This window comes from Polypterus senegalus, chromosome 16 (assembly GCF_016835505.1).
Source record: "Polypterus senegalus isolate Bchr_013 chromosome 16, ASM1683550v1, whole genome shotgun sequence".
Taxonomy (NCBI): domain Eukaryota; kingdom Metazoa; phylum Chordata; class Cladistia; order Polypteriformes; family Polypteridae; genus Polypterus; species Polypterus senegalus.
Genome location: NC_053169.1, coordinates 68,688,522 through 68,711,838, shown reverse-complemented (window position 1 = coordinate 68,711,838; position 23,317 = coordinate 68,688,522). Strand labels below are relative to the sequence as shown.

Here is a 23,317-nt window from a genome sequence, read left to right as displayed (position 1 = left end):
AGATGGACAATGACCCAAAACACACAGCCAAAGCAAACCAGGAGTTTATTAATGCAAAGAAGTGGAAAATTCTTGAATGGCCAAGTCAGTCACCTGATGTTAACCCAATTGAGCATGCATTTCGCTTGTTGAAGACTAAACTTCGGACAGAAAGGCCCACAAACAAACAGGAACTGAAAGCCGCTGCAGTAAAGGCCTGGCAGAACATTAAAAAGGAGAAAACCCAGCATCTGGTGATGTCCATGAGTTCAAGACCAGGCTGTCATTGCCAGCAACAACAACATTTATTTATATAGCACATTTTCATACAAAAAATGTAGCTCAAAGTGCTTTACATAATGAAGAACAGAAAAATAAAAGACACAGTAAGAAAATAAAATAAGTCAACATATAATTAACATAGAATAAGAGTAAGGTCCGATGGCCAGTGTGGACAGAAAAAAAAAAAACAAAAACTCCAGATGGCTGGAGAAAAAAATAAAATCTGCAGGGATTCCAGACCATGAGACCGCCCAGTCCCCTCTGGGCATTCTACCTAACATAAATGAAATAGTCCTCTTTGTATTTAGGGTTCTCACGGAAGGACTTGATGATGATGGTCATGTAGACTTCTGGCTTTTAGTCCATCAATGTTCGAGCATCGTGATGCTTTGAGTAGGTGGTGGTGGCATAGGCAAAGGGTTTTCAACCAAGTATTAGAAATTAACATTTTATTTTGAGTTATTTAATTTGTCCAATTACTTTTGAACCCCTGAAATAAAGGGACTGTGTTAAAAAAATACTTTAGTTGCATCACATTTTTATGCAATATTTTTGTTCAACCCACTGAATTAAAGCTGAATGTCTGCAAAAAAAAGCTGAACTGCATCCGAGTTGTTTCATTTAAAATTCATCGTGGTAATGTACAGAACCAAAATTAGAAAAAAGTCGTATCTGTCCAAATATTTACGGACCTGTGAAATTATATATATATATATATATATATATATATATATATATATATATATATATATATATATATATATATATATATATATATATCAAACTTTTTCTAATTTCTATATTGTTCCCAAAACAAAGAACTTGGGAAATAACCACTTAATTAGCTCAGGAGTCCAATTAAAAACAGATGCTGGTTGTAATGAAAACTTGCAGCCACAGTGTGCCCCCAGGACCGAGTTTGGGAAACACTGCATTAGACCAATAACAATAGATATGTGGGCAGCAAAAATTACTGATTATAGATACATAATGTACCAATACGGCTGATACTGTATCTTTAAGTATTATGTTTTCCTGGAAAAAATCTGAATGAAAAGAAAAATTTAAGGTTATGATGTTTCAAGTGAATATGTTTAAATTTTACATTTAAACAGGCTGAATGGCAGTATTTTTAATGATCTCAAAGCACAGTCACATCTCAAGTATATACTGCAGGTGCTGTGAGCAGAGGTGTGTAATTCGTATTGCTTATAAAAATAATAATATAGTCCATGTTGACTTAAATAAGATGAATAAACTTCACTAAAAACAAAGTTGTTACATTATGCATTCTCATGTGCTGACTCTGCATGAAGTTAAGATATACTTTAAAGGATTAATTATCACACATCAGCATTTAGGTGGTGAAGTGTTGAGAGAGAGAGATAGCTAACTAAAGACAGGGGATGATTAGGAGATCAGAATGACTAGGCAATAGAGGGCAATTTAGCTTGAACATCAGGATACACCTTTGTAACATAAGCTTAATATGTCACTGTCCTCTGTACAAATATATTTTAGAAACCCTTTTTCTACTCACATGCACAGTTGACACAGAGCCAGATTTAGCACACAGGAGTTCACTATATAAGAACTGCTAGGGAAGCATTTAAAGACAAGGCAAGTTAGGGACAACTGCAAAATGGGCAGTCAGACGGATGACCATTTTATACTGTAAAATGTGTGTCAAACTCAGAATGAAATTGTATCCTCTTTGCCTTGTTTGGAATGGCATGATTCACCTAAGTGGTGGCCTGCACGTGAAGAAATAATAAAAAGCCTTGAAACACTGCCCGGCTCACCTTTAAGGCTGACAGATGGACAGTGGATAATGTCATCCGATCCAGAAAATCCTTCTAACGCAGTAACGAAAATGGCAGACTCTGACATCGGGCACCCACTCCCGAACTGGGTTTTTTGCCATTGCAAAGCCACCAAGCAAAAGACCATCCAACCTTTGCTCCTTAGGGACAAACTGACTGAGATGGGAGTAGTATGTGCGTCTTGGGAACTGCAGGTCTGACATTGTGGTCAGCAACACAGGAGTGCCACACGGGACTGTACTTTCTCTGGTCCTGTTCAGCCTATATACATCAGACTTCCAATACGATTCAGAGTCCTGCCACGTGCAAATGTTCGCTGATGACACTGCTATTGTGGGCTGCATCAGGAGTGGGCAGGAGGAGGAGTACAGGGAGCTAATCAAAGACTTTGTTAAATGGTGTGACTCAAACCACTTACACCTGAACACCAGCAAGACCAAGGAACTGGTGGTGGATTTTAGGAGGCCCAGGCCCCTCATGGACCTCGTGATCATCAGAGGAGACTGTGTGCAGAGGGTACAGACCTATAAATACCTGGGAGTGCAACTGGATGACAAATTGGACTGGACTGCAAATGCTGATGCTCTGTGTAAGAAAGGTAAAGCCAACTATACTTTCTTAGAAGGTTGGCATCCTTTAACATCTGCAATAAGATGCTGCAGATGTTCTACCAGATGGTTGTGGCGAGTGCCCTCTTCTACGTGGTGGTGTGCTGGGAGGCAGCATAAAGAAGAAGGACGTCTCACGCCTGGACAAACTTGTTAAGAAAGCACGCTGTATTGTAGGAATAAAGCTGGACAGTTAAACATCTGTAGCAGAGCAACGGGCACTAAGCAAACTCCTGTCAATCATGAAGAATTCACTGCATCCACTGAACAGTGTCATCTCCAGGCAGAGGAGCAGCTTCAGTGACAGACTTTTGTCACTGTCTTGCTCCACTGACAGACTGAGGAGATCATTCCTCCCCCACACTATGAGACTCTTTAATTCCACCCGGGGGAGTAAATGTTAACATTATTCAAAGTTATTGTCTGTTTTTACATGCATTTTTATTACTCTTTGATTTAATTTTTTTTTTTTGTGTGTAACAGTATACTGCTGCTGGGTTATTTGAATTTCCCCTTGGGATTAATAAAGCATTTACCTATCTATCTACTTTATCTACAAACCACTAGGTTGGACAAGGCATGTATATAGTAAGTATAGGAATATATTTGAAAGTGTTATAAGGAGGGGCTCAAATGGAACGAGAACATGCATAATTTACCACCAATGATATAAATTGTAAAGTGAAGGGGAATAGATCAACTCATACTGAATCGGCGGAAGATAAAAAGTAGCCAGGTTGGGCGGGACGGGGAAATTTGGTGGTGGGGAAAATCAAATGTGCACTATTTTTATTAGTTAATTATTATTTATTATTTTCCAAAGCTCAATACGACTTCCTTTTTTAAGGTTTCACACTTGTGCCAGAATATTTTTATTAAATTTAACAAGTATCCGATTCAGGATCCTGCAATCCTAACAAAAATTTTAAATAACAATTATTATGACATAAATCAAGAGGCACAAGTATTGTCGCTGTCGGTAAGAAAAGTGAAAACAATGAAAAAAAGTACTGGAAGCCTAATGAAGAAAAATTAAAAAAATAATCTTCAAAGCCAACTTGCATATGCAGAAAGTGTCCTCAGTTAAATATTTATTCTTCTTTTCTTCCTAGAGGCCCAGTTGTCTGAAGCTTTCCCATAATCAAAGTCTCCAGGACTCATTGTACACTGTCGTAGTGACTGTACTGCAAAGTCATCAGACAGCCATCTAGTGTCACTGGCCATTTTCAGCTTAATCTGGGGAATGTTCAGAATATTTTCAATTTCTGTTAAACGGGCCATCCTAACTGAAGAATTTTGGAAGAAATAGAATAGCTGCCTTTAAGATGTTCAGTTTTGTTAAATAAGGTACAGCAGATGCTGCTTGGGCACTTGCAAGGACCAATCGATGGTTTTACACAGTAGCAATTGACCAAGAGTCCAGATGTTTTATCTCTAAGCAGTTTTGCCACACATTTCTGTTTCCCAATCATAACAGCCATTCCATCTGACCCTAGTCCAACCAGAGCCTAGAGTGTCCATAGTCTCACTCAGTGTGCTGGTTATAGTCTCCGCTTTGCCGTCAATCATATTGCGGGTTGATACAAAACTAACTCTGACCTCTTTAGTGACCTGGCAAACATATTTAATGTAAATAACTGTTTTACATCTGAGATATCTGTGGTTTCATCACACAGAATACTGAAAAACTTTTCTGTGTGTATAATTTTCAGTATGTTAGATTATATTTCTGATGCTAAGACATCCAGCAGCTCTTGCATTATTCTTTCAGAGGTGTAATGTGCATTTTTAGCAAAAAGGACTAACCTATTTCTTTACAGTGTTCCAACAGCATTTCAGACAACATTGCATGTGGCAACTCCTTTTTTGCCAAACAATGCATGGATCTTAAAGCTCCCACAAAGGCATCTCTCTGTAAGTTATTTAACACAGATATAGATCTTTCAATTTGACCGATTCCAGTTTGCTCTTTCCTAAAAGGTCAGCAGAAGACTCAATGTGCGTTTTACTTTTTTCATGGTACAGCAAGCTTTCTTTTCAAATTCTTGTATATGGCACGTTTACCCAAAGTAACCCCTCCTTGGGGGATGTATGAGTATTTCATGCACAATGAGCACCACATAACATTTTCTTTGACCACTAGCCAATCAAAATCTTTAAACCATTGTTTGTTTATGCCGGATAAGCGGTGCTTAGATTTATCAATTGTCAAGAGGGTCAACTGAAGAGACTTCCCCTGATGGACCAGCCTCTGCAATGTCTTTGTCTGAAACTGCCACATGAGGAGTTGACGCCACACCTTCATTAGTTTGTGACGTCTCTTTTCTGAAATAACTGAGCAGTGTTGTTTTCTGAATTCTTCTTTTGCTCATGTTGGTAAAATGTTAGAAAAAAATTTAAAGTACCTATGAATAAGACTTTTGAGTGGGAAAGGGAGAGCCTGTTGGATATTCAATTCACACTTGCACTACGGCAGGTACGCATTCTCGACATTTCCACTTTAATCTCGACGCTTATGTTGAGAATAAATAAAGTCGACATTTCCACTTTATTCTCGCCGTTTATCTCAAGATTAAATTCGACATGTTGACTTTATTCTCGTAGTTTATCACTAAAGTAGAACATTGTAAACTAAACTTCATCTTAAAATGAATGTTTAATTTACTAGATTTTCTCAAACCCCGTCATAAGTTATGTAGCAAGATGTCAACTTTATTCTTGTCATAATTGTCAAGATTAAAGTGGAAATGTCGAGAATAAAGTCAACATCTCGACTTTATTCTCGACATATAGTTTTTTTTCTTCACTTTGTCCGTATTTTTTTTCTTCACCGTGGCCCTAATACGCTTCCGTACAAAACCCTCAGCAATTCAGTGACAAAACTTTTTCTCAGGACACAGTGTGTGCTACAAGGGTTTCTGCACACTTTTTGCAATATGGACGCAGGTCCAAATATGAGCAAATATAAGAACGGCATATGGGGTCACTTTAAACAGGAACCATAGTGAGTGCTACAAGGATTTTTGCACACAAAACACACCCAATGCTTAAACAACTATACAGTATAATATATATATATATATAATATATATATATATATATATATAGGTTTGCTATGTACTGTACAATAAGAGAGCTGCTGTATGCTCAGCCGCACAATACAGACTGTGCTGACGCTGAGAACAGAGATATTACTTCCTGACGCCTTTTGTCTGATATCTGACAGGCTGGTTTCACTAGACTTTTTTTTATTTTATCAGACCTCCTCTTGCCCACCCACCTCCACATCCTCTTTGCTTGTAAAATGCCGCTCCGCTCCCGCTATTAGCATGTACAGTCCCCTCTCGCCCGCCCACCTCTCCATACTCCTTGCTACTGTATTAAGCTGCTACACCCCCGCTATTACCATGTACAGCCCGTTCTGGAATCCCCACCTCCCCATACTCTTTCCTTGTGAACTCTGCTCTGCCTCTTCCCCGCTATTAGCTTTAGCAATATTTGCCCACCCACCCGCTCGTCCCTTGCCATCTCTGCAGGTCATTAGATCTGCCTGTGTCTGCAGATCTGCGGCTGTCATCTCACAATGTCTTGAGCTGGAAGAGGATTATGCCATTTTTGCTGCAGTGGGAGGATGGAATAGCAAGCTGCTTGGGCTTATCGACACATTTACAAGACAAAAGGCACTGAGAGAGACAGGTGCGAACAGATTTAAGGTGAGCCGGGTTTATGAGTTTTTTTGTAAGCTTTGGTAATACTAGTGTTAACATATTATAGTGTATTGTTCGACTGATAGGTAGGAGCACCCAATCTTGCAAATCACGCATCTCCGGATAGCTGTAGCATTCTCTCTGTATATTTAGTCAAAACAAGTACAATATCCCATATAGCTTTGATAAGTTCTGTATATAATGATGTTCACACAAAATCTAAACTGCATAATATTCTGTTTTACAGAATGTATTGTGGACAATAAGCAGCTCAAACATACAGTATATAGGGATGTCACAATACTAGAATTGTATTCAATACCAACACCAGTGAAATTTATATGATACCTGATACTATCAAATACCAAAGCAAAAACAGAAATCATATTTAATGGTTTCTACTAAAATACCTCCATTTAATGGAATGAAAAAATTGTGCTTTTTTTGTAATGCAATATAAAAAATATAAAAATTGACAATAGCTACAGCTTTACAATACTGGTATATCCATCAAGTAGTTTCCAACTATAATTTAAGTAAACAAGTATTGGCATTGATAAATATGAAAATACAATACAGGGCTTGAAGTATAAGGTGTTGCAGAGATCAGAATCACAAATGGGGTTTATATTTTTGGGTAGGGCTGCAACGATTAGTCGACGTAATCGACGATGTCAACTACAAAAAATTGTTGACGCGTCATAAACGGAACCTTCAATAGAGGCTCCAGTAACAAATAACCACAATGGTTTTTGTAACTCTCCTCCTTGAACCGTTACCTTATCGTGGTGGAGGGGTTTGCGTGTCCCAATGATCCTAGGAGCTATGTTGTCCGGGGCTTTATGCCCCTGGTAGGGCCACCCAAGGCAAACTGGTCCTAGGTGAGGGATGAGACAAAGAGCGGTTCAACAAACCTCCGATGAAGAGCAAAAACTTTGGACAACGTTTTCCCTTGCCCGACGCGGGTCACGGGCCCCCTCTGGAGCCAGGCCTGGAGGTGGGGCTCGATGGCAGCCTGGTGGCGGGCCTGCACCCATGGGGCTCGCCGGGCACAGCCCGAAGAGGTAACGTGGGTCCTCCTCCCCATGGGCTCACCACCTATGGGAGGGGCCAAGGAGGTTGGGTGCAGTGTGAGTTGGGTGGTGGCCGAAGGCGGGGACCTTGGCGGTCTGATCCTCGGCTACAGAAACTGGCTCTTGGGACATGGAATGTCACCTCTCTGAAGGGGAAGGAGCCTGAGCTAGTGCGCGAGGTGAGAGGTTCGGCTAGATATAGTCGGACTCACCTCGACGCACAGCTTGGACTCTGGAACCAATCTCCTTGAGAGGGGCTGGACTCTCTACCACTCTAGAGTTGCCCCCGGTGAGAGGCTCCGGAGCAGGTGTGGGCATACTTATTGCCCCCGACTGGAGCCTGTGCATTGGGGTTTACCCCGTGGACGAGAGGGTGGCCTCCCTCCGCCCGGGTGGGGAAGGGTCCTGACTGTTGTTTGTGCATATGCCAACAGCAGTTTGGAGTATCCACCCTTTTGGAGTCTCTGAGGGGTTGCTAGAGGGCATACCTTCTGGGATTCCCTCGTTTTGCTGGGAGACTTCAATGCTCACGGGCAATGACAGTGAGACCTGGAAGGGCGTGATTGGGAGGAATGGCCCCGATCTGAACCCGAGCGGTGTTTTGTTATTGGACTTCTGTGCTCGTCATGGATTGTCCATAACGAACACCATGTTCAAGCATAAGGGTGTTCATATGTGCACTTGGCACCAGGACACCCTAGGCCTCAGGTCGATGATCGACTTTGTGGTCGTGTCGCCGGACTTGCGCCATATGTCTTGGACACTCGGGTGAAGAGAGGGGGGAGCTGTCAACTGATCACCACCTGGTGGTGAGTTGGCCGATGGTGGGGAAGATGCCGGTCAGACCTGGTAGGCCCAAGCGTGTTGTGAGGGTCTGCTGGGAACGGCTGGCAGAGTCCCCTGTCAGAAGTAGCTTCAACTCCCACCTCCGGCAGAACTTCAACCACGCCCCGAGGGAGGTGGGGGACATCGAGTCCGAATGGGCCATGTTCCGTGCCTCTATTGTTGAGGGAGCTGACCGGAGCTGTGGCCGCAAGGTGGTCGGTGCCTGTCGTGGCGGCAATCCCGAACCCGTTGGTGGACACCGCGTGAGGGATGCCGTCAAGCTGAAGAAGGAGTCCTATAGGACTTTTTGTCCTGTGGGTCTCTGGAGGCAGCTGATAGGTACCGCAGGCCAAGCGAACGCGGCTTCGGTTGTTGCTGAGGCAAAACTCGGGCATGGGAGGAGTTTGAGAGGCCATGGAGAGCGACTTTGGACGGCGAGGAGATTCTGGTCCACCGTCCGCGTCTCAGGAGGGGAAGCAGTGCAGTGTCAACACCGTATATGGTGGGGATGGTGCGCTGCTGACCTCACTTCGGACGTTGTGGGTCGGTGGGAGGAGTACTTCAAGACCTCCTCAATCCCACTAACATGCCTTCCACGAGGAAGCAGAGCCTGGGGACTCTGAGGTGGGCTCTCCCATCTCTGGGACTGAAGTCACCGAGGTGGTCAAAAACTCCTTGGTGGCAGGGCCCGGGGTGGATGAGATCGCCGGAGTTCCTTAAGGCTCTGGATGTTGTAGGACTGTCTTGGTTGACACGCCTCTGCAACATCGCATGGACATCGGGACAGTGCCTCTGGATTGGCAGACCGGGGTGGTGGTCCACCTCTTTAGAAAAGGGGACCGGAGGGTGTGTTCCAACTACAGAGGGATCACACTCCTCAGCCTCCCTGGAAAAGTCTATTCGGGGTTCTGGAGAGGAGGGTCCGTCGGATAGTGAACCTCGGATTCAGGAGGAACAGTGTGGTTTTAGTCCTGGTCGGAACAGTGGACCAGCTCTTCACCCTTAGCAGAGTCCTGGAGGGTGCATGGGAGTTTGCCCGACCGGTCTACATGTGTTTTGTGGACTTGGAAAAGGCATTCGACCGTGTCCCTCGGGAATCCTGTGGGGGTGCTCGGGAGTATGGGGTACCGGACCCCTGATAAGAGCTGTTCGGTCTCTGTACAACCGTGTCAGAGCTTGGTCCGCATTGCCGCAGTAAGTCGAGCCCGCTTCCAGTGAGAGTTGGACTCCGCCAGGGCTGCCCTTTGTCACCGATTCTGTTCATAACTTTTATGGACAGAATTTCTAGGCGCAGCCAGGGTGTTGAAGGGGTCCGGTTTGGTGGACTCAGGATTGGGTCACTGCTTTTGCAGATGATGTTGTCCTGTTTGCTTCATCAGGCCGTGATCTTCAGCTCTCTGGATCGGTTCGCAGCTGAGTGTGAAGCGGCTGGGATGAGAATCAGCACCTCCAAATCCGAGAGCATGGTCCTCAGCTGGAAAAGGGTGGAGTGCCCTCTCAGGGTTGGGGAGAGATCCTGCCCCAAGTGGAGGAGTTCAAGTATCTCGGGGTCTTGTTCACGAGTGAGGGAAGAATGGAGCGTGAGATCGACAGGCGGATCGGTGCGGCATCCGCAGTGATGGGCGCTGCATCGGTCTGTCGTGGTGAAAAGGAGCTGAGCCGTAAGACAAAGCTCTCAATTTACCAGTCGATCTACGCTCCTACCCTCACCTATGGTCATGAGCTATGGGTAGTGACCGAAAGAACGAGATCGCGAATACAAGCGGCTGAAATGAGTTTCCTCCGCAGGGTGTCTGGGCTTTCCCTTAAAGATAGGGTGAGAAGCTCAGTCATCCGGGAGGGGCTCAGAGTAGAGCCGCTGCTCCTCCGCATCGAGAGGAGTCAGATGAGGTGGCTCGGGCATCTGATCAGGATGCCTCCTGGACGCCTCCCTGGTGAGGTGTTCCGGGCACGTCCAACCGGGAGGAGGCCCCGGGGAAGACCCAGGACACGCTGGAGGGACTATGTCTCCCGGCTGGCCTGGGAACGCCTTGGGATTCTCCCGGAAGAGCTGGAAGAAGTGGCCGGGGAGAGGGAAGTCTGGGCCTCTCTGCTTAACTCTTTTAGGGCTAATTTTTTTTTTTTTTCTTATCTCCCAGGGCTGAATATTTTTCCAAAAACTAACATTTTTTAAAAAAGAACACAAAGCAATTGTTTAACATATCAAATCAACAAAAAATATTTACTTTTGACAAATATTACTGTCTTGCATGTTGTATGAGCCTGCATACTCTATGATTTCACATACATATCACATACATTTTACACAGCAAAGTCCTGCAAAGTCTGATCTCGGTCCAAGCAGCCAATTTCAGTCATTGCCACATTGCACTGCTTACAATACGTGTTGCTTTGGTGCCTACTTTTCAATTGTCTGTTGCTGCACTTTCTCACATATATTGTTAGTGTGTGCTGTAGAGAGACAAGTCACCCTTTTGCCATTGTGCCATTCCACTGCCACCAAGTTTTCTGCCCGCATGAAAACCGTATTGTCACCTCTTTTCATCTTCTGAAACTTTATGAACTTTATGCATGGCATTATAGCCTGGCTCACCCCATGGGATTTGCTTCTGTTTATTACAGAAGTGAATAAAACTTTGCAGCAGCAGCACGTACCTATCACCATGCTACATAACCTGTCCAAAGCCACCAGGGGACAAAGCACGTTTGGACCAATGCTCCCTGAAGTTATATCACCAGTTCTGTCCCATCTCTATTTGTAATACCACAGCACGCTTCATCTCGTCTTTTGTTGTGTGTTTACACTTTGAAAAATGAGAATGCGATGCAAACGCAGCCCGCGATTGAAAAAATTTCTCTGCCTACCTGTTTATCTCGTCTGACGGTAGCTGAAAAGCAGCATCAAGAGAGAGCAGCCTGAAGTACAGCAGCTGGTGATCTGTCGTGTCCAACAGCGAGCCATGCCGTCTTGTGAAGTCCGGTAGCCAGATCGGCTCTCAACGGATCAATGTCTGTGTATTTATCCCACGCGAACCTTGCTGTAGATGCATCGGCTGCGCGAGCGCTCAGCTGGCAGCAGATCTGCTGGCGGCATCGGCTGGTGTTTGATCAGCTGATTCCGGCTTCTCACTCTCTTGCTCAATCTCCTGATCACTGTCAATAAAATCCGATTCTGAAAAATCAGAGTCCGACTCCGCGATAATGCGCAAAACATTGTCATTGTCTGCCGAGTGTTTTCTTTTCTGCACTCGCTTCACTCCATTGTCACATGTCGATACCATCTTGCCATTGTTTACATTTCGCAACTCACGCACACGCTAGGATTAGTTGCCGAGTCAACGAGTCTATCATTCTTCCAAGCACAGAGGGAATGCCTGTGACGTGACAGTGAGATTTGTCGCCATTAACAGCTGATTATCGCCCTCTATCCCTGGATGTCGACTTTAGTCGACATTCGCCCTCAACCCTCCTGTCGACAAAAGTCGACATCCGCCCTAAAAGAGTTAAGCTGCTGCCCCCGCGACCCGACCTCGGATAAGCGGAAGAGGATGGATGGATGGATGGATGGTTTTTGTAACTACAATGCACTACATGAATGTCTGGGGGCAGTATTGTTTGTTATTGTTTGTCAAGACTTCACACAGCCCCAACCAACGCAAGCACCCTGGAGCTGTGATGCTGCCATCTCTTGAGAGGAACGTTTAGAGAGTTTAGTTAGTGTCACATGTTAACGTTGATGTTTGTACTATAATGTGTATATCAAGGTTTCGACAATGATAGTTAACCCTTAAACTGACACATACTCTGGGGTTAATGCACCCCTGGATGCTAAATACTTTTTAGATGCACTATTCAAGTAAACATCACAATTCACAAAGAAAATGTGAAATTTTAATGGAACATGCATTTTTTTCATGCAAAGAGCATCACAATTACTGCAACACTGATCATTTTACACACTGCAAATGAACTGTAAAACCTATAAAAAAAAACCTACTGCAACAATCTATTATTGTATGTTCAAGGTGCAACTGGAGCCATTGATGAAATTCAGTAAATCACCGAGCCAACTGCGCTTGAACTGGCTGCACACATACACACAGAAGGTAAACGCTGATGATTGCAGGCTTGTCTAGTGCAGCGGCTGAATCCCAGAGACAGTGGTGCTACAGTTTTGCTAGGGCTGGCAGTGATCGTGAGCTGGCTGCTCAACGAATATACGGCACTGATTGATCAGCTCCGGCGTACTGGCAAATTGCTCTGTGAAACAAATATAGCTGGTTGCGGGGTTCAATAAATATAATTTTCCCGAATATACTCGGCTCCGGCGTGCTGGCAGTAATTAGCTTGTTACACATTTTAGTGTGTTATTTTTTTTATTTTGGCATAATATAGTACATGATGTGATAAACTACAACACTTTTCCTTCAGAGTGTGATGATTAAAACAACTTTTTCTGTCTGCAAAATCATTATTGTGTATTCCTGCTATCTCTACTCCCTCTGAGCATCTCTTCTCAGCAGCTGGGAACATTGTCTCAAAGAAGAAAGCCAGCCTCACACCAGAGCATGTCGAAATGCTCATGTTCCTGCACTGCAATCAGGAATATATGAACAGAATCTTTTATAAACTGTACATTATTGTTTTATTTGAAATGAAGCTTTATTTAAACTTTTGGACTTTAAGACACACCACTGGCCATTTTTGATTAAGTTAAATGCACTTTTTTTGTTTAAAGACTATGTGCACTTTAGTTTGTATTGTTTAATATATTTCTTTTTTATTATGATGGGCACACTAATATAAAACATCTGATTATTTTCAAATTCATATGTTTCATTGGTTGTTATTTTAATTTGATTATTATTAATTTTAATCGTGGTAATGCAGGGACATCAGGGTGACATTCACAGGTGGACAGATGTGAGCAGATGAGGTAAGACATGCACTGGAGCCCAGAACAGGATGTGCAACCACAGGTCGCAGGCATCAAAATTGTCAGGCATGAAATAATCGTAAATAAATCGAAAAAAAAAAATTGAACTATTAGTCGACTACCAAAATAATCATTAGTTGCAGCGCTATTTCTGAGGGATTTCAGCATGGAGTTTTAAAAATAAATAAATAAATAAAAAAAAACCCCACACAATCTTAGAATGTGCAAATTGTAACTTTATTCTCTGACATTTTCTCTCCAGGAACTGAAAACTGCTACTTAAAATTTATAGTAAAATATAAAAATTCAAACATTGTACAGTATATGTACAGCTGAATGAGTGAATTTCGAGATAATTCCAGATATTTGCATTTAAACCAATTCTTTAAAGCTGTTTTTGTAACATGATTTTAAGCCTGGTTTATGAATGAACTAATTGGTTATGTATCTAATAATTGCTTTTAAAAGATTTATATTTGTATCACTAGATAGTTAAAAAATAGTATTAAAGAATAATATTTAGCAGGTTAGTCAAATTAATTTAATTCTCAAATGCCTTATAGTGCTTTCATTGTGTCCCACCTCTTTTTATTAAAAAAAAAAAATCTGTTCAAGCTTTAAAGCTTCCTGTGTGAAATCAAACTTTGTAATTTTACATTAATCCTTGATTGCACAACAGCCTTTATTTTCCTATTTTCAAGGTTTCTTGCCTATGTGATCAGACTGATAATGCTTATGGGTGTACAAATCTAAAAGTTGAAAATTACTTGGGTTGTTGTGTACCTGTACCAGATAAATTTATAACTGAGATACAGCATTACCTTCTTTAATGTGCCATTCAAATAAATATATGAGGAGTGCTTTTACTTATGGGTTATACTAATGAACATCAATTTGCAATCTAAAACCAAATAAATGACACATATGTTGTGTTTGCAGATTTATTTTTAGCAATGAAACATGCTGTTTTGATTGCCCTGCTAATTGTATGTTTTGGCGATTACCCATCGCTGGTAACACAATAAATATTGCAATATTAGGGCCTTGTCCTCTGAAGCACTGAGACACTAAATATTCAGAAAGCATCTGTTAGAAAAAAAAAATCAGTCTCTTTAATTAGTAGCTAACATTTACAATCTAAAGAAAATACTAAATATGATTTCAATTTTGCTGGCAGTAGGAGTTAGCATAGTTAACACTGCTGTTATATAGATATATGATTCATGGTCTAGAGCTGGTTTCAAATCAGTAATGCAATAATTTAACACGTCAATAAACTTAATACAGTATGTATTTTTTTTTCAAACGACGCTGGTGCTTAAAAGAACATCAACATCTTGTACAATGTACATTTAAAAGTTTTAATATAACAGACTTATGTATTTATGAAAAGCAAACTAAATCTATGTATCTTACATGTTTAAAAAAGCCTACATGTAATAATTTTGAATTCTGTCTTTTTTAGTAATGCTCAATTTGCTGGAACTCTTCGTTAATATACAATTTTGACTCGTGCACAGAGATGTGAGCTAATCTCAGCTTATGAAAGTAAGTAATGTAATCAGGAGATGGCATCACATGGTACAAACAATAACTAATGTCAAAGACAAGCAACAATCTTCTACAGTGGGACAACACAAGGAATACCCAGATATTGATCTATGAGAGCCAAACTGGCTACAGGACTTCACAATACGGCACGGCTTGCTGTTGGACATAACATATTACCAGCCGCTAGGACTACTTCAGGCTGTTCTTTCCTGAGCCTGCCTTTCGGCTACTGTTGGATGAGACAAGCAGGTATGCTGAGAAAGGTTTTGAATTGCAGGGTGCGCTTGCACTGCATTCTCTTGTTCAAAGTGGAAACCCACAACAAAAGATGTGATAAAGGGCTTGGAGGCTTTACAAATAGAGATGGGACTGGACTGTCGATATAACTTAAAGGAGCACTAGTTCAAACATGCTTTGTCACCTTGGTGGCTTTGGACAGGTTATGCCGTGTGATAACATCAGGTTGTGCTGGAGCTACTTCAGGACTATGAACTGTGAGACATGCCCGGACACCATCAGACAGACACTTCATCTTTATAAAAAGGTCTTTTATTTTTTCCTCCATCTTAAATACACATAACTCAGTCCTGCACAGTCCACTGGGCCTTTTTGCCCCAATCACCTTGACACTGGGCCTCTCTCACTCTGTTCCTTGGACCACCTTTCCTCTCTCCACGGGAGCCTCGTCCTGCTCCCACTCCCGACTCTAGCTCCCAGACTGTAGGAAGGCGGGCCCTTTTATTTTCAACCCGATGTGCTCCAGGTGCTCCCTCTGACGTTACTTCCTGGTGTGGCGGAAGAGCACTCGGAAGCACTCCGGTCGTCCCTGGAGGGATTCTCCTCCATCTTCCCGGGTGTGGCAGAAGTAAATCAATCCCGTGCCCTTTGAGACTCAGGCCGCCCCCTGGTGGTGGCCACAGGTTCCAATAGGCATAATCCTCCTTGTTCCTCTCCTGTAGTCCTCCTCTGTTCCAGGGCGGTTGCCCCCTCGTGGCCCGGATGACGTACATGCCATCTTCCGGTTCTTCCAGGCGTCCTGGCCGTAGCCCCAGCAACTCGCCACAGAACATTTGGGTCAGGTTGTGTACATGGACAAGTTCTATACATCACCTGAATTATTAATGGAGCTACAGAGCAGGGGAATTGAAGCTTGTAGTAAAGTGAGAGTGAACAGGAGATACAATGTCTTCACATTTGAAGCCGACAGGCTGAAAATGAAACGAGGTGACAATCCTGTTTTCATGCGGGCTTAAAACTTGGTGGCAGTTCCATGGCACAATGTCAAATGGGTGACTTGTCTCTCTACAGTACACACCAACAATAGATGTGAGAAAGTTATTTGTCAAAAAGAAAACCTAGAAGGCAGGAAGCTGGACAAGCTAGTTGCACTGGAGGAGTAGAACTGTAAAATTCCCAGAGTTGATCGATTGTAAGTCCATAAGTCCACCAAGTGGTACGACACCGTATACCAGGATCCAACAGCGCACCTCTCACATGACCGCTCTGCATGCTTCAGCTGCTGCTTATAAACAGGGAGGAGTGGCAAAGAGTGGTCATCTGATTGTCCAAGGTTTGCAAAACGTGTGATTATGTGCGGTATAGCAGTGGTCTAGCGTGTTAATGCCTATGGTGGGATAGGTGGTCTGCTGGTAGTATGTGGCATAAACAGACCTGAAATTTGCTTTGTTGAAGTCCCCAGCAATGATAACCAGTCCTTCAGGGTGTGTGTTTTCATAGTCCGCAATGAGGCAGTACAATTACTTAACACTAGAATTACCAGAGCCTATGAAAAAACTCTTAAATCCGGCCCACCTTAAATCCCTTCGCACCTCTCTGTCAGAGTCTTTTGTCTTGTAAATATATGCTGCATTAAATTTTATTTTTAATTCTCATTTTCTGTCACTTTCTCACAAGCACTGCCTTTGCTATTAGGGTGTCACGAGGAGCAGATCTAGCAATCACACAGTCTCTGGCATTCTTGTGTTTCTTACTCTCACCATGCTTTTTCACAGTTTCCTTTTTAAAATGGCTTGTACCAGAAATGCATTCTGTTTTTTCTTGTCCAGCTTGTGCACAAAAGCTGCAATACATCTTTTCCTTGTCATACCGTAACCAAGCGAACTCCTGTAACCAAGCTGCTTTAAACTGTCTTCTAGGTGTCGGAGCCACGGGTGCAGAAGACTTTGCTAACAGGACGGAGTTGTCATCCTTTAATAACTGTACATTTCCGGATGCCGGTGGCTGCACCTCAGATAACCCACTGACTGAATTATCTTCGGTTCGTTCAGAAGTAGACAAGGCAGGATTTGGACGAGTGGGCATTGAGAAAAAGTCGGAAATTTTTCGTTTGGCCATTTTGCGTGTTACATGGATTCTCTTCTATTTCAGATCCCTATCCACAGCAGTTAGTGAGATGATGTTTGAAGCAGAGTGGGCGTGTCAGATGATGCCTTGCTTCGGTTTGGCTTTAATCACGTAATTGTGTAATAGGAAAGGCAGACTTGGGCTGAGAGTGTTCGCTGCTTTAAATTTAAAGCTTTTCTTAGATTGAGAGAGAGAGAGTCACAAAATAGAAAATCAAGTCGCATTGGCGACCATTTTAGTCGCAATCTGGAGCCCTGCAGTTCCGAGTCTGTAACTTCAAAAGAGGCCACTTGCCCCTTTTGTTGTTCTGATGTTTACCAATATTCTATGGTGGTACATAATAAAGCAGCAAACAGGTAGTACAAACAGTGACAATAACACAAATACAGACACAAAAATGAAAAGTCTACGAGGAGAAACATGCAGTACATCGCCTCTCTCCGTTGCCATATTGATGCACATAACTTCAACAGTGGTGACTTGTCCCTTTGTTGTTCCGATGTTTACAAATGTTCTATAATCATAAGTAATAAAACAGGGAATAGGTACAAATGAAGGAATGAAGATAAAAGCTAAAGATTACCTGTGGGTGGGTGGTAAGTAGAGATGATCCAGACACACATGACACTTTTTCGTAATGGGATTGAATAATCCAATTGCAACTTCCTAATGAGTATCCAGAGCTTAGTGGAGTGATTTGGACAGCACCAAACAGCTCCTAATTAAAATGAAAGATAATAAACAACTATAAATTTAAACAGGTTTAAACTAACAAAATACAACACACATTTTATATAAGGAGTTCTGATGAAAATAATTCTTCATAGTCATAAAATATGAATCAAAAATAAAAAAAATTTAACACATTTTTTCTGTAATTGTAAAGGAAATTTTGCATTATCGCCAAGGTTTTGTTAAAAAAAAAAAAAAGCATACAGTACAGATTATTAAATTATTTGGTTCAGATCAAATACCCCATCCCTAATCATATAGGGAGGAAGCAGACAGACTGAGAAAACCCTGAAAAGTTAGCAACTATTTTTCTTGTTCAATTAATAAAGAAAAATATAAAAAATACATGGTCTCGTCCATTGTTGTTGAGATGAACCTCTAGAGCTGAGCTCCTTAAGCTGCAGTGTTAGTTTACCCCTTTTTTCTTTTTTACTGTCTTTTTGAGGTATCATGTATTTATATTATATGCGAGTATAAATAAGTACGAGCAGGTAACAAAGGGTTCAGAAAGAAAAGGAAAAGGTAGCTAAACTTTCACCAAAGTCAAAACTAGCCTCAAGTTCTTGGTACTGCCTACCAGAGACTGACCTGTAACAGAAGGGCAAAGGATCAGATCTACCAGGACCAGATGCTGCAGCATCAGCTCCAGCTGAAAGCGAAAGTGAGAGCAAAATGATGACTAAGGCAAGCAAGGTGAATTTGTTGATTCCAGGAGGATCATTGGAACTGAGCATGGCCCTTTTATCCTCGCTGTCAACTGCTGCTAATACCCCCAATGATTCACCAGGATCAACCACAACTGGACTCACAACTCCACATACGAAGCGCAGAGAAGACCGAAACATACTGTCCGAGCTGAACGTAATGTTTGCCGCACTCAGGTGGGACTTATATATGATATAAAGTGTGAAATAAAGAAAAAAAGGACCTAAACAAAAAGAATGAGAAAAAGCATCAGCATATAAAAGGCCTGAAGAAACATTTAAGTACTATGTTTACAACAGCCTTTACAGAAATTTAGAAACGATAAAGGAAAACATAAGTAAGCAAGTGAGTAAAATTGGAGTGCTTAATGCTTAGCTTGAAGATATTAAGCATATGTTTATAACTCGTATTGAAATAATTGAACAATCCACATCCACCACTGACAAAAAATCAATGGCTGCAAAATCTGAATGCTAAGTGCTCGCTGACAAACTGGCTGTGCTGGAAGACAGATATAGAAGGAACAACATCAGAACTGAAGGTCTCCCTGAAACTCGTGAAATCCAAACCCTGAGAAATTCACAGCTGAACTATTCTCTAAAATAACTGGACAGGACTTCAAATCAGACACAGAGATCTCAGCAGCCTACCATATAAGTGGATTGAATGCCTCAAAACGGAGAAGCCTGATTGTTCATTTCGATAAACTACAGGCTAAAGAAAACTTTATGTCTCCTCTCAGATTGAAAGAGGAGATCATATTTGAAAATACAGTGGAACCTCGGTATACGTCCTTAATCCGTTCCAGGTCCTTGGACTTGTACCAAACAGGACGTATACCAGACTAATTTTTCCCATTAGAAATAATAGGAAAATGAAAAATCTGTTCCCATGAAACAAAATCCTATTGCTATCGGCATATTATACATTGATAAAATAATTTAAACACTGCTTAATACTAAAATACATAAATACAAAAACAATTAGATGAAATAAATGAAAATTTTACCTGACTTTACTTTTTAATAACATCAGTTTTTCACAATCGTAGGTACCGTTGTTCTCGGCAAACGGTATGCAACAGCCATGTCCCGGATACGCATGCCACCTTCATACTTTTCAACAATCAATTAAAATTTACGTGAAAAAAAAAACCACAAAATCATGTTGTGACGATGCGGGTTTGCTGTATGCTCCCATCTGCTGTCTCGGAGCCCTTGAACCCTATACCGTCGGTAATGTGCCTCACTGCTAAGCTCATCGGTAACAACAAAGCAAGGGGATGGTGAAAAAATGCAAAGTGCTTTTATTAAAACAATTAACAAAACAAGGTGTTCAAATTAAAGTGCAGTCTCCAAAGTTCCAATAAATAATCCATAAAATCAGAAGTGAAAAGTGGAGGTTAAAAACAATAGAAAAAATTCTTCTTAAAAACGAGGTTAAAATACAGCATTCTTTAAAAAAAAAAAAAAACCAAGAAGAAGCCCGGTGCCTTTTTATCTGGCAGCCCCACTGCTTCCCAACAGGGGAGTCGTCCTACTTGCAGTTGACCTTCACTCTGCCTACTTCAGCTACTTTGCGCACACTCTCTCTCTCAACCTCCCGTCCGTTCTTTCTTTTTGCTCTCCATTTAGCCGACTCGCGCTTCTGTTTATCAAGATAAGCAGCCCCAGGAACAATCACGAATGCGGATGGTCTCTCACCTGTGCACTTTGGTGAGAAACGGCCACATCACGAATCGCCCTGACAACCTTCAGCCACATAACCACCACCCCTCACCAAGCCGTGAGCGCGGTGATTATTTATTTTAAAGCTGGACTTTGACAGGAGCTGTAGACCTGCTATACCACACACGTGAAAGTTCAGAGAGTTATAGTGCGGGTTGTTCACTGAATGCTAGCAACTGGCACACTGACACTCAAGGGAAGTCGTGGCTTTGTCTCGAGAGAGGTAAACAAGGTTAGCAAGTGAGTCGTATTCCAAACAAAGGTTGTATACCAAGCAAAATTTTTCGTGTCCAAACAGGACGTATACCAAGTTGGACTTATTCCAAAGCAGACGTATACCGAGGTACCACTGTAACTGCATTCATATTTTCCCAGATTTCTCCTCCTCTAACCTGCAACAGCTGCTAAACATGCGGTATTCTACAGCATTAAACAGGGTCTATACAAAGCTGAAATCAGACAAAGCCTCGTGTAACCCTGCCAAACTGAAAGTGGTTATTGAAGGTCAGTTTTACATTTTAGCTCTCTGAATGAAACAGAAAAAGATCTAAGAAGACTGATCCCGACATCCTTTTGAAACACATTCATGAGTCATACCATGTTCTGGCAAGGCAAAGAAAATTATGCTTGTAACTTGGACCATTTGTAATGCAACATCTGCCATAACTATACAGCCCATTTTATATCTTTTTTGGCCACATTTTTTTTTTTGTTTCTCCCATTGAATATATGTACATTTTGGCAACTACACAACAACTAGCTATTTACAGTATGCATTATTTTTGTTCTACTTCATATCCTTGGTTTATTATATTGGGAATGTACTATCATATGTTATCTAATGTCTCCATTGGAACTGATTAACATCATTCCCTAGGTTTATTTTATTAGGACTGTAGTTTCAAAAGATATCTCAATTTTAACTTTTTCTACAATGCTGCTGGGGTGTTCGTTTTAGTCTGGATGTGCTCTGTCTCTTCACATGTTAGAGAACCGGTACTGAATGACGGAAAGCAAAAATGGGATCTTTGGGTGGGGTTGGAAAGAGAAAAAAAGCATTGCTATATCTTACTTATTGGGGTAGAAAGGATAAAAAAGTGCCAACATAACAATAGGCTTCATAGTCATAACACCTGGCAATAGTATGAAATCTAGGTCCAAGCTATCATATATAACAATCTACTACATTAACTTAAAACTATAAAATGTCAACAAATGTTCAAAAGCAATGTTTTTATGATCAAACAGTGAACTTTGTCAGCTGGAATGTCAAAGGTCTCAATCATAAATTAAAAAGAAAGATGGCATTCTCTCACTTAACAGGTTTAAATGCCAAGTCAGAAGACTCACTTAACACTAGAATTACCAGAGCCTACGAAAAAACTCGTAATTCCGTCCCACCTTAAATTGCTTCTTAAATCCCTTCACACCTCTCCGCCAGCCTTTGTCTTCTTAATGTGCTGATAAAGAGAAGCTAGGAGCAGCCGGCTATTCCATCCCCCCACCAATTTAGAACGTGCACGAACTTCTCCAAGCCCATGCCTTGATTGAGTATCTGGGAGTGAAGTGGAGTTTTAGAGTGGAAATAATAGATCGTTATTTGGAACACACGCATTTCATGTCTGTTCCGTTTCTACAGTAATCTGTGTACACACATTGTTAAAATAGAAACGTTTTTTTATATTCTAGTAGTAGATGACAAAATGTAGGTATAAACTATATAATGTATGAAGCCTGAAGTCCAAATAGCAAAGAAACATTTTCATAAAAGGTTAAAATATAACACAACAATTGCGCTTTTATTCAAAAATATAACTGCAAAAACAAAAAGCCGCCTTAACATGTGACATTGACAGCAGGTAATTATAACTTCCTCCGTGGTGTAATAGAATCAGTTCTCACCTTGGAATCAAAAGGTCGCGAGTTCGATTCTGCACTATTCCGTTTTGAGAAGTAAACTGCTCTTAGTCTTACTATTTTAGAATAAAAGCATACATTTGATTTCAGTCTGTAACAGTCGGTGCAATTTATGATCCTTGTGAAGGTTAGCTTTTTTTTAATTCACTTTTTATTCTCTCAGTCGTGTTCAGAATCAATCCATACAAACCCATCTGACACGGCTGTTTTCACTAAAGACGCGCTATAGCTCTGCAGTGTACCACGATGCATATTAACGCCCCCCCACCCGGTTCTGACACACAAACGCTGGCGAAGCTGCCTTCTTCAGATCTCACCGTCACTTGATTTTCTTTTTATTCAGTTTTATTGAGTGTTCCTGCCAGTCCCCGCATGTTGCTGTATGCTGTTTCTTTTGTACTCCAGGACATGCAGAGGAAAAAATGGTAAAGAGCAGTAACTTCGGCGCTATATGCAATCATCAGACACTCCCCATCTGCCCGTGTCGTTCAAACACAGGAACATATATTGGGGTAAAAGTATAACAAAAGTGCACTTTTATTCAAGTGCACTTTTTCCATCGCCTTTTCCTGTAAGAAGAAATGTACACACATTTCTCTATGCTGTGGTTTCTATTAGACACCTGAAAGAAAGAGACAATATATGTGAAAATATCATCGCACTAATGCAATATTATTTGAAAACAAACAGCATCAGATCGGGTGTGAATTTATGCAGGAACTGGAAAGCAATCATCAGACACTCCCCATCTGCCCGTTGTTTTGTTATACAGTACTTTTACACCAACTTATGTTCCTGTGTTTGAGCATGCTCAAACGGGCATGCTCAAAAAATACACGTGTAATGCCACGAAAAGTGCACGCAGACACTTCATTTCGCAAACAAAACAAGTGCACTTTTATTCAAGACTACCTGTATAACCGAAGAAAAAGAAAGCAAGTTACAGTAGGCGATTGATACGACAGCTTGCATGGTGCAATGCTAAGAAGTGCTGATTTTCATTCCGTGCTATATAAAATCATCACATTCAAATATTAACAGTTCCCACACACCCAAGGACCGTCCTTCTTACATTTACGACACGTGTA

At 41.6% G+C, this 23,317-nt stretch overlaps 1 protein-coding gene across 1 annotated transcript in view; it reads right to left on the bottom strand.

Annotated features, from left to right (window-relative positions):
* The window catches only part of ints9 (integrator complex subunit 9), a 288,812-nt gene that overhangs the window by 58,337 nt on the left and 207,158 nt on the right, over positions 1-23,317 (bottom strand). The window contains exon 8 of the mRNA XM_039738053.1: positions 17,732-17,866. Within this exon, the coding sequence (XP_039593987.1) occupies positions 17,732-17,866 (135 nt within the window). The remainder of the gene's footprint in view (positions 1-17,731; positions 17,867-23,317) is intronic.